The sequence below is a fragment of the Acromyrmex echinatior genome, chromosome 11 (genome assembly GCF_024713525.1).
Source record: "Acromyrmex echinatior isolate Ae372 chromosome 11, ASM2471352v2, whole genome shotgun sequence".
NCBI classification, from domain to species: domain Eukaryota; kingdom Metazoa; phylum Arthropoda; class Insecta; order Hymenoptera; family Formicidae; genus Acromyrmex; species Acromyrmex echinatior.
The window spans coordinates 12,463,557-12,477,870 of NC_141862.1; the positions used below are offsets into that span (position 1 = coordinate 12,463,557).

Here is a 14,314-nt window from a genome sequence, read left to right on the forward strand (position 1 = left end):
ATTATAGTAAATATATTTTATACATACAGGATAAATCATTGCAACAATATTGCAACGTTCCAGTAATATGGTAGTAACGTTGCAAACGTTAGGTGAGTTCCGTTTCACGCATGATATATTTTTTATATCTTTCTTTAATATTCGATGAACAACAAGGATAAATGAAATGGAACGCACCGTTGTAGCAATGTTAATGCAAGCTGTTAGATTTATTCGCGTCGCATACTTCAACATGTTTCAACATATTCCTACCCACTCAAACGCGCTCGTTAGAGTCTCAGTAATCTAAAGATTTAGGACACTCGCACGAGATGCAAGAGATCTGAGTTCGAGCACTCCTTGCCGAGATAATATATTTCGCAATGAGAATTAATTATTTACAGATTTTAATATGTCATTCAACATTATTAAGATCGTTTCGAAGATGCAAATAAGTATAAAAAATGTGTCAAATTGCTAATCAATTTAACTAGTGATATTACTGCGGTAGTTTAATAGAGTTAAGCCTATTCTACAATGCACTCTTTGTTTTCCATTTCTTGCTTTTTACCTTTTGTTTTTTTCTCCTTTGCAACCATTTTATAGATAATTATATTTCTTACTACGTATTTCTTATTTTTTTCGAAATTCGTTAATTTTTATTTCAGGCGACATAAAATATAAAATCGGATAAGAAGTAAGTGTAAGATTCGTAATAATGTTCTTTCTTTTTCTAAAAAAATTTATTCTTAATTTTAATACAAAATCCTTTATTAACACTAAGATTCGCAAAAACAATTTTTAAATGCGACTGGTTTTGCAGGACTTAATGGACTCGTTTGGTCCAATTCTCTATTTGAATTCTAAGATAAGTATATGGATAATGATTACAAAGGCTTTGATTTCTTCAGTTTGTGTTATCATATATAATATATTATATTATTTTCCAGAATTGTCAGTCTTTAATACTTTTCGATGATTCGACAGCATCGATTGTTTTGAAGAAAAAAAAGAAAAAGATCATATTCCTAACGCTTCATTATCCTAAGATTGAATTCTAAGATAAGTATATAGATAATGGTTACAAAGGCTTTGATTTCTATAGTTTGTGTTATCACATATAATATATTATATTATTTTCTATAGAATTATCATTGTTTAATACTTTTCAATGATTTGACGGCACCGATTGTTTTGAATTGATTGCGGAACTTGCTTGATAAACAAAATGCGAATGCCGCAATGCCTTTGTGAACGCCGAGCATATGATAGGCGTGGTCAGTGAACCACACCACTCGGCGTACGCCAATCGGATGACGTTACGTCACGTGGCCTCTCACGTTATTGCGTAGGTATTATCGCTGTGTAGCCGATATCTTGTAATAGTGTGATGTGTATATACGTCTTTCCTTCTCTCCTTATCCCCATTCTGTCTGTTTCATTCCTCGTCAGCGCGCTTGATATTTAATCCGAAACGAACAGCTGTTGCTCACACGATGACAGTATACGATCGACCGTCGTAGCACGTGTATCATTTCGCGCACTTGAAGTCGATATACATTATACGTACGAGAATCAAGAAAGGAAACTCTCTGGAGAAAGAAAACGTATATATATATATACCGCGCTTTTCTCCTCCATATACGTCAAACACACATACACACGCATACAGCCTGCATACGGGAGTGAATCCCGTGATCAGCCGCGATTTTTTTTTTCGCAGTTAAGACAAAACTGCGTTGTAAACTGCGTAGTCGTTCACCGTGAAAGAATACTTAAAACGTTTCTGGAGCGAGCGAACCGGAAAGGAAGGAAGATACGACTTGGAAAATAATCAGGAAGGTATCACCATCATTAATAAGTCAAAACGATAGGACAACATGAATTTGTCGTTTGCTGGCTGCGGTTTCCTCGGCATCTACCATGTCGGCGTGGCGGTCTGCTTCAAAAAGTACGCGCCACATTTACTGTTGGATAAAATAAGCGGCGCGTCCGCGGGCGCTATGGCCGCGTGTTGCTTGCTCTGCGATCTACCCCTGGGTGAGTGAACTCTCATCTCCTCTTCCCTTTTTTGCTTAATTATGCATTATTATTAAATTCATAGATAATGAATTTTACCTAGCTTGAGTTATTTTTAATCATTTCTAAAGGCCGCCACTGCTCCGCTCAATATGACGTTAATTTAACTAAAAGAATGGAGTGAAGTAATTTAACTCAAGAAAAAGGAATTAAATTTATTTAATTTAAGAAATGTATTAGAATTGATTAAAATTTAGTTTATCATCTACTAAGTGCATACGTTAATATGGACATTGTTTATTTTGAAATTAACAACAGAGAAGATTGATTTACATTTTGACACACGTGCAAGTTAAATGTGTTACACAAAGTGTTATTTAATTCAAGTGTTATTTAATTCAAGGGATTGAGTTACCTCTCATTGTTCCTTTGATAACTATCTGTGTATGAAATAATTTCCATCTGACGCGCGACGGTTTCGGAAGTCTTTGTGAATAGAGCGCGTAAAGTTAATTGAATTGATCCCACGTGTCCATTATTACTCTTACAATTAGTCTATCATGATATTTTTCTTCGTGAAATCTTCTTGCTGATTCCTGTTAATAGGAGTATCAAAGAAAATCTAGAAGCAGCTTTCTTTGCAATAAAAAATATTAAATGTTAAAAAATGTTAATGTTTTTAAATATTAAACAATATTAATATTATATTTTTAATATTGTTTAAATTTTTTTATTTTCTTTATTTTAATATTATTCATTGTTTTTTTTCTTCTTTTACTTCTTTTAATTTTTTCTTTTATTCTTTTGTTGATGCTCCACTACTTTGAAATAGGATCGTTAGTTTTGAGCTTCGAAGATTTATTGAGCTTTGAAAGAATTTGAATTTTCGAAAGTAACTCCGAATCTTCTTTAAATCAATAGGTCTGTTTTTTATTGTTGCATTTTGAACCGATGCAATGAGTTGAAGTGAAACAAATATATAATACATTTGTTTCACTTCGACTTATTGTGCTGTGTGTACCAGTTCAAATAGTGCAGCGATAAAAAAACAGACCTTCTTTCAAAGCTTCGGATCTTCGAAATTATCAAAAGCAATCTGTCCTTAGGATTTACTTAGATTATTTTATTTATTAAAGATTTATTTACTTATTTAATTAATTTAGGTTACTTATTTAGGTTACTTAGGATTTCACATTTTTTTCTTCTCCCTATTCTTTTCTTTATTAACATTTTTAAAAATTGACAGGTTATAAATTTTTTTTTCTTTTTTTTCTCTTTTGTTCTCTTTTCTTCGTAATTCTAAGTATCATACTTTTTCTCTTTTCTTTAACTTTCTCTTTATTTAAATCATAATAGTAATACATAATAATAACTCAAACATTTCAAGAATTATTTTTTGTGAATTGTCGCAATGTCTTCTTTTTCTTTTTTTGTGATAGTGTTTACTTATCTTTTTTCTATTGAACATTTCATTCTGTTTTTCATAGCAATTTGAATAATACATTTCCACGAATTGTTTCTTGATAGGGGAAAGTCTTGAATGAAAGATTTAAAAGTGTATGTACTGAAAGAAATATCTTTTTGAAAATGGATGAATCAAAAGATTCTGATTATATCAATCACTTCGGTTGTCTCAATTAAAATTCTAATAGAGTTAACCAGAAAATTCTGTTTCGTGCATTTTTAATCAGAATTTCAATTAATTTAATCAAACATTTTTCTTAGTGTAGCTCTCTAACATTTAATTTATCCAACAAGATATTCTGAATTATTTATTCCAATAATTTTTTTCCAAGAATTGATGACACCTGCGTTACATAATAGTAACATCCAAAGTCGTAAATTAACTCATTTGATAAATTGTTATTATACACTGAAGAAAAATATCTGATTGAAAATGGACAAATAAAAAAAAAATCTGATTATATCAATCAGAATTCCGATTACTAATATTCTAGTAGATTTAATCAGGAAATTTTGATTTGTCTATTTTCAATCAGAATTCTAATTAATCCAACCAGACAGACGGTTTTTCTCCGCATATCTGAAAATTGATTACTAAAAAGTTTCGTAATTATCTGAATAATACAACACTCGCTGTTAAATGAAACTTACTTATTGTTGCACAAGAGGGGTTCGGCGAAATCGCGATGGATGGATTTATTATTATTCCGCCTATAATTCATGTGTTACTGAGATAATGAGAGCAACTAATTAGCACACGACGCGGTAAATTTGTAATCGCTGCCTTTTCTCATATTTGTCACGCTTGTCGAGATTGTTCGCACGCGTTACATGTTAAATATGCGCGGGCGATTATCGTAAGATATAATTAAGATTGCTCACATGTTTATCAGGTGCGATATCTGCATGATCGCTAAATGCGATCATTAATTTGCCGAGAAATCAATAATAATGAATAAAAGATGCATAAAATATGCAATTGAATGAAATCAATTGCATAAAAAGAAGATAAAAAAATATACACTAAAATGTTTTATTTTACGAATAATTATAATTTTATATTGATATGTGAATTACAAAAACTTTCTTATTTTTTAATTAAAAAATTGCGTTTTAATAAAAATTTAGTTATTTTATCAATTTTCAAATTTGATTATTCCAAATTTTGATTATAACGACAAAATTTTTTGATTGTAAAATAAGAAAATTTTGGTCCAGTCTATTTTAAAACGTCTGACAAGCAAGAGCTGTTTTTATTATACATGATGACATAGTTATTGACTTTGATTTTAATTCAATAGACTATTCTATATAAATTAACAATATATTAGGATAATTGTTGAAGGAGATCTCTCTGTTGTATATTTTTTATAAAATCGTTGCCTGAGCTGGATTCTCGATAACAACCGAGGATTAGTAAAACACACTTTTATAATTCGGACTTCTAACTAGATACTTATTTTCTATAACATCTAAATGAAAAAATAAGTATGTAAGATTAGCTTAGGGCAATAATTTTTATTATTGTATTATTGTAAGTTCGTTGACTTTGTAAGGAGTTATTTAAAAATGTTGTTATGTATTTCGCTGAAGAAGACTTTGTAAGTCGAAACGTTTGAAAAACTTTATAGCATTGTACATACTTATTTAATTAAACAACGATTTTTATTTTATGAATAACTATAATTGCTCGTTTAAAAAAATCTTTATTAATTATATTAAGAAAATTTTTGTAATTCACATATCAACAAAATAATGGATATAGAAAATATTTCTCTCAGTATTACATTTCTTTGGAAAATAAATAAAAAATATATTTCGAGAAATGAAGTTTTATTATTTACATCGCAAGTCTTTATCTATGAAAAAATATTTGTTTAACATACAAGAAATTATTTTGTTGAAATATCTAAAAATTTAGCTGAATATAGATTTGAAAATAATTTTGTTGGATTATCAAAATAACTATATGGGTTGTTCAAGTTGGTTGTTAAAATGCCAATTGCAACATTGCTCATTGTACTTGAGTTTCCTATATACACAATTATTTTGATCCAACAAAATTATTTTCAAATCTATATCTATTTTTTTTTAGATACTTTAACAAAATTATTTTTTTCTTTAACTTATGCGTGTAAATTAGGAGAAATATTTAAATAATTTTTTAAAAGGCTATTTTTAATGGAAAAAATTGAAATAATGTTTTAAGGGCTATTTAAATAATTATTTAAATATTTTAAATAGCCTTTTAAATTTAATTATAGTAGATGGTCATTATTTTAAAAATAGCTATTTTAATAGATGTTTTTAAATTTTCAACAGCTTTTGATAAAAATTAAAAAGAAAATGAGATAGAATATTATAAAATAAATAAGATAAAATATGAAAAAAAAGGTATACGACAGCTTATCTCCTAAGAATTTCTGTCATAGATCTGAATAACAAATTCACTCCTATATTTCATTTCATCTGAATAACAAATTCACTCTTATATTTCAATAATATTATGTCACATGACACGTGTTATTTATTATCGATAAACATGCGCAGTGTAAATACGATAATAAAGTGGCAATTATACTATAATCTTCGTGAAGTACCTTTAAAAACTCACTGCGTGACTTATCTCTGACATACTTTCACAAATCCTGAAATAGTTCGCAAAATATTGCGTAATCACCCTTAATAAGCATTGGTTTCGCGTAAATAAGTCGCATGCCTAGCAGCCGCATTGAAGCATTCGGGGCTAACGCGTGGTTTATCGTATGAATGTTTGTTTCCATGCAAAGCTAAACGTGCTATCTTTTATTATCATGAGAAGCTTGATAAACACAAACACGCTTGTTTCTCTCTATTACACACTATTCCGCACAATTATGCATTCGCAATGACACATTACGCTGAAATTGTGTGGCGCACAAGTGAGCGTGTTCAACTCAATTTTGTTGTGAATTATACATTGAAAAAATATTTAGTTGAAAATGGACAAACTAGAAAATTCTGATTATATCAATCGGATTTTTATCTCAACTAGAATTTTTTTTAGAGTTAACAAAAAAATTTTCTGCTTAAATCTACTAAAATTCTAATTGAGATAACCGGAATTCTGATTTAATCTTCTAATTTATTTATTTTCAATTAAACATTTTGTTTAGTGTAAATTAAAATCGGAAAGGAATGAGACTAAATTTATTATTATTTTATCTACGATACACAGATACATATAAGATAAAATATAAATAAATTTGTCTCATAATTTTATTTCATATTCTTACTTATCGTTTATTTTTCATCTATTTTTCAATCGTTTTTTTTATTTGTACAGATGATACAAAAGAGGATGTTAAGTTTGGGCCTTTTTTCAGCTAAAATGAAAAAGTTCCGAGATGTACAAATTATACGCTTTGAAAATCGAAGCAGAGTCGAGGTGTTGAATGTTTCGTTTAAGTCGCACAAAATGTTACGTCTACACATAACGTACATATATACAACGCAGAGAACTTATTATAAATTATTTTCTCTGACGCAGATGCGAGTGTAACGGCGAGGTCAAACGTCGCTGCACTCAACGTCTTACGTAAGTCCTAATTACAAAGACAAATTACGGCAAACGTAATCTGAGCTCAATTAAAAACACTGTTTGACGGGATGACGTATGATTCATTAATAAAATTTAACTTGGCAGACTTTGATATATTGAAAAAACATAGTCTTTCTTTGTCTTTCATTGAGCAACTGTTTTTATCTGAAGATCGATTCGCAAATAATATTACAAATTTACATTAATATTCTGTAAAACTCTGCTCATTTATTTTTTAAAACGATGATTTTTATGCGAACTTTTAGCGATTCGTATAAAAAAATTTATAGACCGACATATAATTTCGAGAGATTGCTTCGATTAATCAGCGAATAAAGTCAATAAATAAAATATTGGGTCATTTAAAAAGTATCCGCGGTTTTTTCATTCAAAATTGAACAAAAAACCGCGGATACTTTTTAAATGACCTAATATAAAACAACCAGCATATTAGATATTTTAGAATTTTAATCAATTAGAAATTTTAAGTAATGAATTCTTGAATTATACGAAACATTTATCATATGTTATATCATTCTTTTCAATTAATACATTACAAAAAAATAATGTTGACATCATTTTTTAGTATAATATTATAAATTATTTTTTACTATTTAGTATGATTTTTTGTGTGTTATTAGTATTTATTGATGTTTTACTTACTTAACTGTAAGCGTTGAAACATAATTTGTTGACAAACATAACTCTTTTCTAGTATCTTTACTTTTCTATTATTTGAATTTTTCAATTAATTGAATTTTATTCTGTATTAATTTAATTCTTTAATTAATTATCGAATTGGACCAATCAATGAATTAATTTCCACATTCGAAATCTTCGTAAATCGACGATTCAACATTTAAAGTAATTCCACGTGCTATTTGTTTATTGTCACTTTCAAACGTATTACTTTCATAGAATTCAGTCACGCATTTCCGTTCTCGCGCAAACAAGGTCATTATAGACAGGCATGTCCATAATGTGACGTGCGTCGTACAACAAGTTGATCGGTTGAGATAAATATGTTTTCGTGTCTTTATAAGTGCCGATCAAAATCATGGTCATGCAACGCAAATCGGCAAATAGAAAGGATTAGACGTTATTTCTAATCGGTTCTCTCGCCTAAATACTTCGGTGTCAGTGGAACTGGGTTACGATGTATACGTTTATTACAGGAAAATTATACGATAAATGATACGATAGTGGTCTTATAATACTTTTCACTGCGCTATTTCTAGCCAAGGAAGCGATAGTGCAGCTTTCGTTTCGAGGTCGAGGTATTGCAGTTATCTGAAGTTGAAAACATATTTTCCTCATTGAGGAAGATTTGACAAAAATGCTCCGGCATTTTATCAGAGATTACATATATTAATAGATCGGCCGATTTGAATATTAATCATAACGCTAACGTTTTGAGATATGTGATACGAGATACTCATGAAAATCCTAAGTATACGATCAAATATTTACTAGAATTGATGGATTACTTTGGCGATAAGTATCGATGATTCTCGATATTTATTTGCCCGGATATTATCTGTGCCATGATAAGTAATTATCGATGATTCGCCGATGATTTGGCCGCTGTTTTTATTACAACAAGCCGATTACGCCCTACAATTTGTTATTTGATAAAAGTGATCAAAATTACATCGTGCGCGGTGTTTGTCGATTACGTAGTGGATACAAAGACCTTGCTTGAAATTGATAAATTGTCGGAGGGAAGCAGGTGTAGGAAGTGCGGAATGTAATATTAGCGTACTTCATACCGCGATAAAACGCAATGAAAGAAAATGCGAGATGTTTCACATATTTTTTTCAACGTTCCGTAAAGTGATCTTAGTCGATTAATATCAATAAGAGAGGAAGTAATTAAAATACATTAATGAACATTAAATGAATGCGTTTTTCATTTAACGTATGTATATGTATGTGATATGCATATATGATAAAAGAGAGACGACGAATCGTTTAATCACAGTTTATATTTTTTTATTATTTTTTCGCCAGTAAAGAAACCGATTTGCAAATATGCGTTAATTGGTAATTTATTATAAATTGTAATATATCTCTTAATTCATAATAAAGCGAATAAATTCATTAATATGCTGTCTGTACAATTAAATAATTTCCAATGTTATTTTTATATCAGTTATTTTAATATGCTGCTTAATTATACTTATAACAATATTTATTTTTTATTTAAAATTTGCAATAAAATTTATATTTTTTACCAAAAAATATAATTGACGAATAATTATAAAGTTCTATTTATAGATCATCAACAGAAATTAATTTGTGTTTGGTAGTCAGTATATTAATTTAAATAAATTTTGTTCTCGACGTTATATCGGCCTCTGAATTGACTCATATTCGACAATTAATGTGTCAGTCGTAAAGCTTCTTATCATCAGTTACCCATGGTGAGCGAAGTTAATTATACTTGCGATTGTAGTTTCCTAAAAATAAGTCAATCGAACAATACAATGTTGCAATAACGGAACAATACCTTCACAATGAACTCGTTTATCTTCATTTTTTTCTAGATAGTATCGATAATGCACTGTACACGTATAATCGATCGTAAATCGCAGACTGCACATATTATCTATTTGCGATACTTATTGAAGGATTAACAATAAAGTTTAAAGTCCAAGGAATATTTCTGCATGCAGGTATATCTGATACTACTTTGCTAATTATAATACACGGTCAGACAGGCTATTGTTCACGTGTAATGACAAAGGTCGCGCATGTATTCAATATTTTTTGTATCTTGGCGTGTCGTTGTTGCCAATAATCTGCGGTGATCGATCAGTCGCGTAGATGCACCTAATATTTTTTTCTACTCTTAGGATTAATAAAAGTTAATAAATAAAACGCAGCATGCCATCTTGGAGAACTTCTTCGTGAATTTTACATATCATTTTACACATTAGTAATTGTATCAAATATCTTTATCTTTATTTTTGTATCCATTACTTCAATACGGTCTTTAATTACATTTATTTTTTACCTGAAACAATAAAATTTTTCCCTCCCCAAGTCAAATCGGTAAATAACTGACGTTTATTTTTAAATCGTTAACGTTTTAGAATCTCTAACGCGATTTTTATATCAATTATTTTAATATGTTACTTAAATATAGTTATGTTTTATTTGAAATAATAATAAAAATTTTTTTTCTTTTAAAAAATCGAATTGGCGAATATAACTAATGTCCATTTTAGATCGCTAGAATTTTAGGATCTAACCATTATTATATTATATGTACGTTTATATCTAAGATTATGTAATTCATTAATTTCTTAATGCTTAAATAAATCTGGTTAAATTAGTATTCGGTTCCATCAATGTAAGATTAATTTTAGTTACTTTATCATTTATCATTTTCTGATTCCTAAAATTAAAAAAAAAATAAAAAAAACAATAATTGATTAAAATTAATCTTATTAGTGGAACCTGTTCTTATAGATCATTGCATTCTTCTGACGAGAGAAAAAAAGTCTCTTTTTTGCTTTATCGAAGTTTTATCTCAGTGAAAAATTGTTTAAATAAGATCACAAAAAATAAACGTGATGAAGATTATATAAGATCCCGGATAGGTTTCAGATGATTCACTTAGTTCGGGCTACAGCAAATTTACAAAGATCAGTACGATATGATGTTTGTCAGTATAAATAACAGTTCCGGCTAGTTAATGAATGCGTTCATAGATCGAATATATTGTATTTGATGAATGATTCACTCCCCCGATTTTTATTCGCATCCAATGAAAGATGCATCTATCATTTATTAATTCTTGTCAACGGGAACGAATTTACAAACCTACTAGCATATCCTTTCCAAGATCTCAAAGATTATTTCCAATATTCCTTGTTACATTTCATTACGCGCATATGACATAACGCATAAATTATTATTTTTTGTTATATGCATAATATATTTATGATCGTATTACATTCATAACTGCTCAATTTAATATTCAATGCAATTAAAATTTATTGCTATCGTTTAAATAAAATCACATTAGTAACGGTGCTTATACATAATGGAACGCTAATTACATAAAAAATGTATTCTGAAATTTTCTTATTTGCATAATTCAATGTTAATACATTTTCTTTTAAGAATGTCATGAATAATTTGGAATTGATTTGTAGATCTGACATTTCTAACATCGAGATCGAGTCTCAGAAAATATAAATTATAGTATATCCGGTTTTTATTATTTAAAAAATAAATTATAATATATCCGGTTTTTATTATTTATTTTCTGATAACTGCGTTCGGAAATGTCGCTCGGATGTCTTCGATATTTCGGATTCATCGTCTGTCGTTGTTTAATGTCTGAGGTATCTGAGCGATGATCCGAACATTTAGACATTTCGGTTTTCTTCAAATCATCTTCAACAAATTCGTAGATGTCTTGACAAAGTATTGCGACAATGTTGAAATTAAATTCTATATGAGTCTGAAGATGAGCATATCTTTACTGTCTGTTAGAAGTTGCCGTAGAAGAAATTTATCACTTCGTTGTTTAGTCAAGTTTGACTAATCTCTGACTCCATAGATCACAATCATTTATTCCAAACATAGTTTGGAATAAGTCAAATTATAGAAAGGAACGATTACAAGAAATAAAAAAGGAAAATTTTGTTTTACATTAGGTATAAAATTTGTAACATGTATTATAACATTTGTCGTTATTGTTGCCTCGTATTGTGTATTTAGGACTTTTGCTCGTTTGACATCTGACAGTGTATATCATCTTAAGACATTATTTAAGACATTCTTAAAATAAGAACTGATTATTAATATACCGATCTATGAATACCGATCACTGCATCATAAAACATTAATTTAAGATGATTTTGAAATAAAAATGAACTGTGAATACCAGCCTATATTTTTCTAAAAACGAGTAGCTTTGTTCAATATCATAGCATTTCGGCTTTTTGTCTCGATCTTTAAGAAAGAAATTTCATTCATCTGGATACTAGCTGATGGTGTCATCATTTCTCCTTGATCTTTCTGCGTTACGGACGTATAACGATCGCGCGGCGTAGAACCGCGAACGATTCCGACACGTGATGTCAGCTCTCGTTTCGTATCTCTACGGCCAGGCATGAGAGATACTGTGAACAAAGCTATGCTGTTTCCTATCTATCGGTTAAGCTGACGTTTACATCGGTTCACGCTGACTCCCCAACATTTGCGCACATCATCTGATAACCCTTACGCGGCTATTTTATTTCTCTCTGCCTTTCTACTTGTTTCTTTCTCGTCTTTCGGCGATTATCTCATCGACCCATATGACGTTGCATAGGAATTGAGAAATCCGAAATAATCGCTATATCAGAGAATGACTTGTTTTCTTTTTCGGCTCCAAGATCAAGCGCGCGCGCCTGGCCGAACGTAAACATTACGCGAACCTTAACATAGATGCACGTGCTTATCTCGGCGAGATATGTAATGGCCATCGCATTGGCAGCGAAATTTGAAAATTCACAAGTGTTTATTCGTAGATTATCCAAATACAAGCCAGAGATGTTTAAAATGATCATTTGTTACAATAACGGTATAAAAATGATAAAAAAGAATTTTCAGTTTGAATGTTTTGAATCATTTTAAAGCGTTAAAATTTTGTATCTCTTTTTAATGCAATTTTGATGTAACGATTTGGTCTGCTAATTATAGAAGAATAAAAGAAAAAAATTGTAGAGAAATTTAAATTTTTCACTCAAGATATTAAATTCTTATAAAAAATTTTTTTTTGTAGATAACTTAAGAATTACAATTTTAGAGTTATGTAACAAATGAATGATATATATCTCTGTCAACGCGCGAATAAAATTATCCTTGTATATTTGCTCCTTTTTTAAACTGAGATCATCGTTATTGTGTTGTTCTCCTTGTAGATTTCATTGCGCGGGAGAGATATTCAAGTACGTTTTGTATTAATTTTTTGTATTAAATTCGTATTAAATAATCCATTTTGATTTGAAGCAGTTTTGATTTGAAATATCTCATCTTGTGTAAACGATTTTAACCTTTTGACTTAATCATAAACTAAGAGATACCCCCCGTAGGCGTCACTGCACAAAATGTTTCATACGTCATTCCGCGATTTTTCATAATAGATAATTTCTTAAGGATCACAGAGATCATGAAATATTATTTCAACAAGAAATATCGCGTGGTCGATCGGAAGATAATACACGCGCAACGATATCTTTTCTCTTCTCTTATCGCTCTTTTTTTCTTCAGGTTTGTCTCCTGAATTAGGCTAATAATGCCACAGAAACAAAAGGACGTGCGTAAAGTTTTAATAAATGCACGCATTTATATTTATTATTGATGTATCATAAACATCGCGATAGTTTTGAAAAACAGCATATTTTTAAGTATTTTCCAAGATCGTTTCATTTTATATGTAACATCATTTGATTACATTTTAAAACTTTTGCGATATTAACATTTTAAAACTTCGCTTTCGTATTTCGCTTGTGGATATTCAAAGAAAGCTACGACTCGTGTTGTATTTTTATATTGATTGTAAGACTTAAGATTTTCTTGATGACTATATAGTGAATTCGTTTGTGTAAAACGAATATCTTAAAAAAATCCTTGTTATTTAAAAAGATCAATAAATTAATAGAAAGCGAATATCTCATTAGTGATAGGAACGTTGTTGATCATTGAGTATGAATCATAAATTGCAGCATTTTCGTAGCAGTTAATTAACAATTTCAATAAAATATCTAACAAAAATAAAACTAATTAAGATAAAAGAGATAAGAGAAATACGATCTTTTTATTAATTATACTCATTTGTCAGATTAATTCCAGATATTAACAATAAGACTTGATAAAATTACATATATACACAATTCTTAATTAAACTTTTAATACAATTCTCTTAAAACCTTTTTATCCGATATTTTATTGAAGACAATGTCAATTGATATTTTGGTAAATATCTTATCGTTAATCTCGTATTGCGTGATTCATCTTCTTTTTCATCGCAAAAGACATATTTTGATTAGATATCATGGTAAATGTATTATATATGGATTTTAACTAACTTATTATTTAATTTACTTAATTAAACATTTTTTTATAAAAGTACTTGTAATGTTCATAAATCTGCATATATATATATATATGCAGATATTTTAATTTTATATAAATAAATAAATAAATATATATATATATATATTTATATAAAATTAAAATATAGATTTTTTAATTTTATATATTTTAAATATT

The 14,314-nt window shown here is 29.1% G+C and overlaps 1 protein-coding gene across 4 annotated transcripts in view; it reads left to right on the forward strand.

Moving 5' to 3' along the window:
- Positions 1 to 14,314, forward strand: part of bmm (brummer) — a 22,854-nt gene continuing 8,540 nt past the window's right edge. Inside the window, exons 1-2 of one of the 4 annotated variants that reach the window (XM_087410878.1) lie at positions 1 to 2,019; positions 6,992 to 7,039. In XM_087410878.1, the coding sequence (XP_087267004.1) occupies positions 1,860 to 2,019; positions 6,992 to 7,039 (208 nt within the window). In that variant the 5' untranslated portion in view covers positions 1 to 1,859. The remainder of the gene's footprint in view (positions 2,020 to 6,991; positions 7,040 to 14,314) is intronic. The other 3 variants (XM_087410879.1, XM_011053013.2, XM_011053015.2) reach the window with 3 other exon arrangements.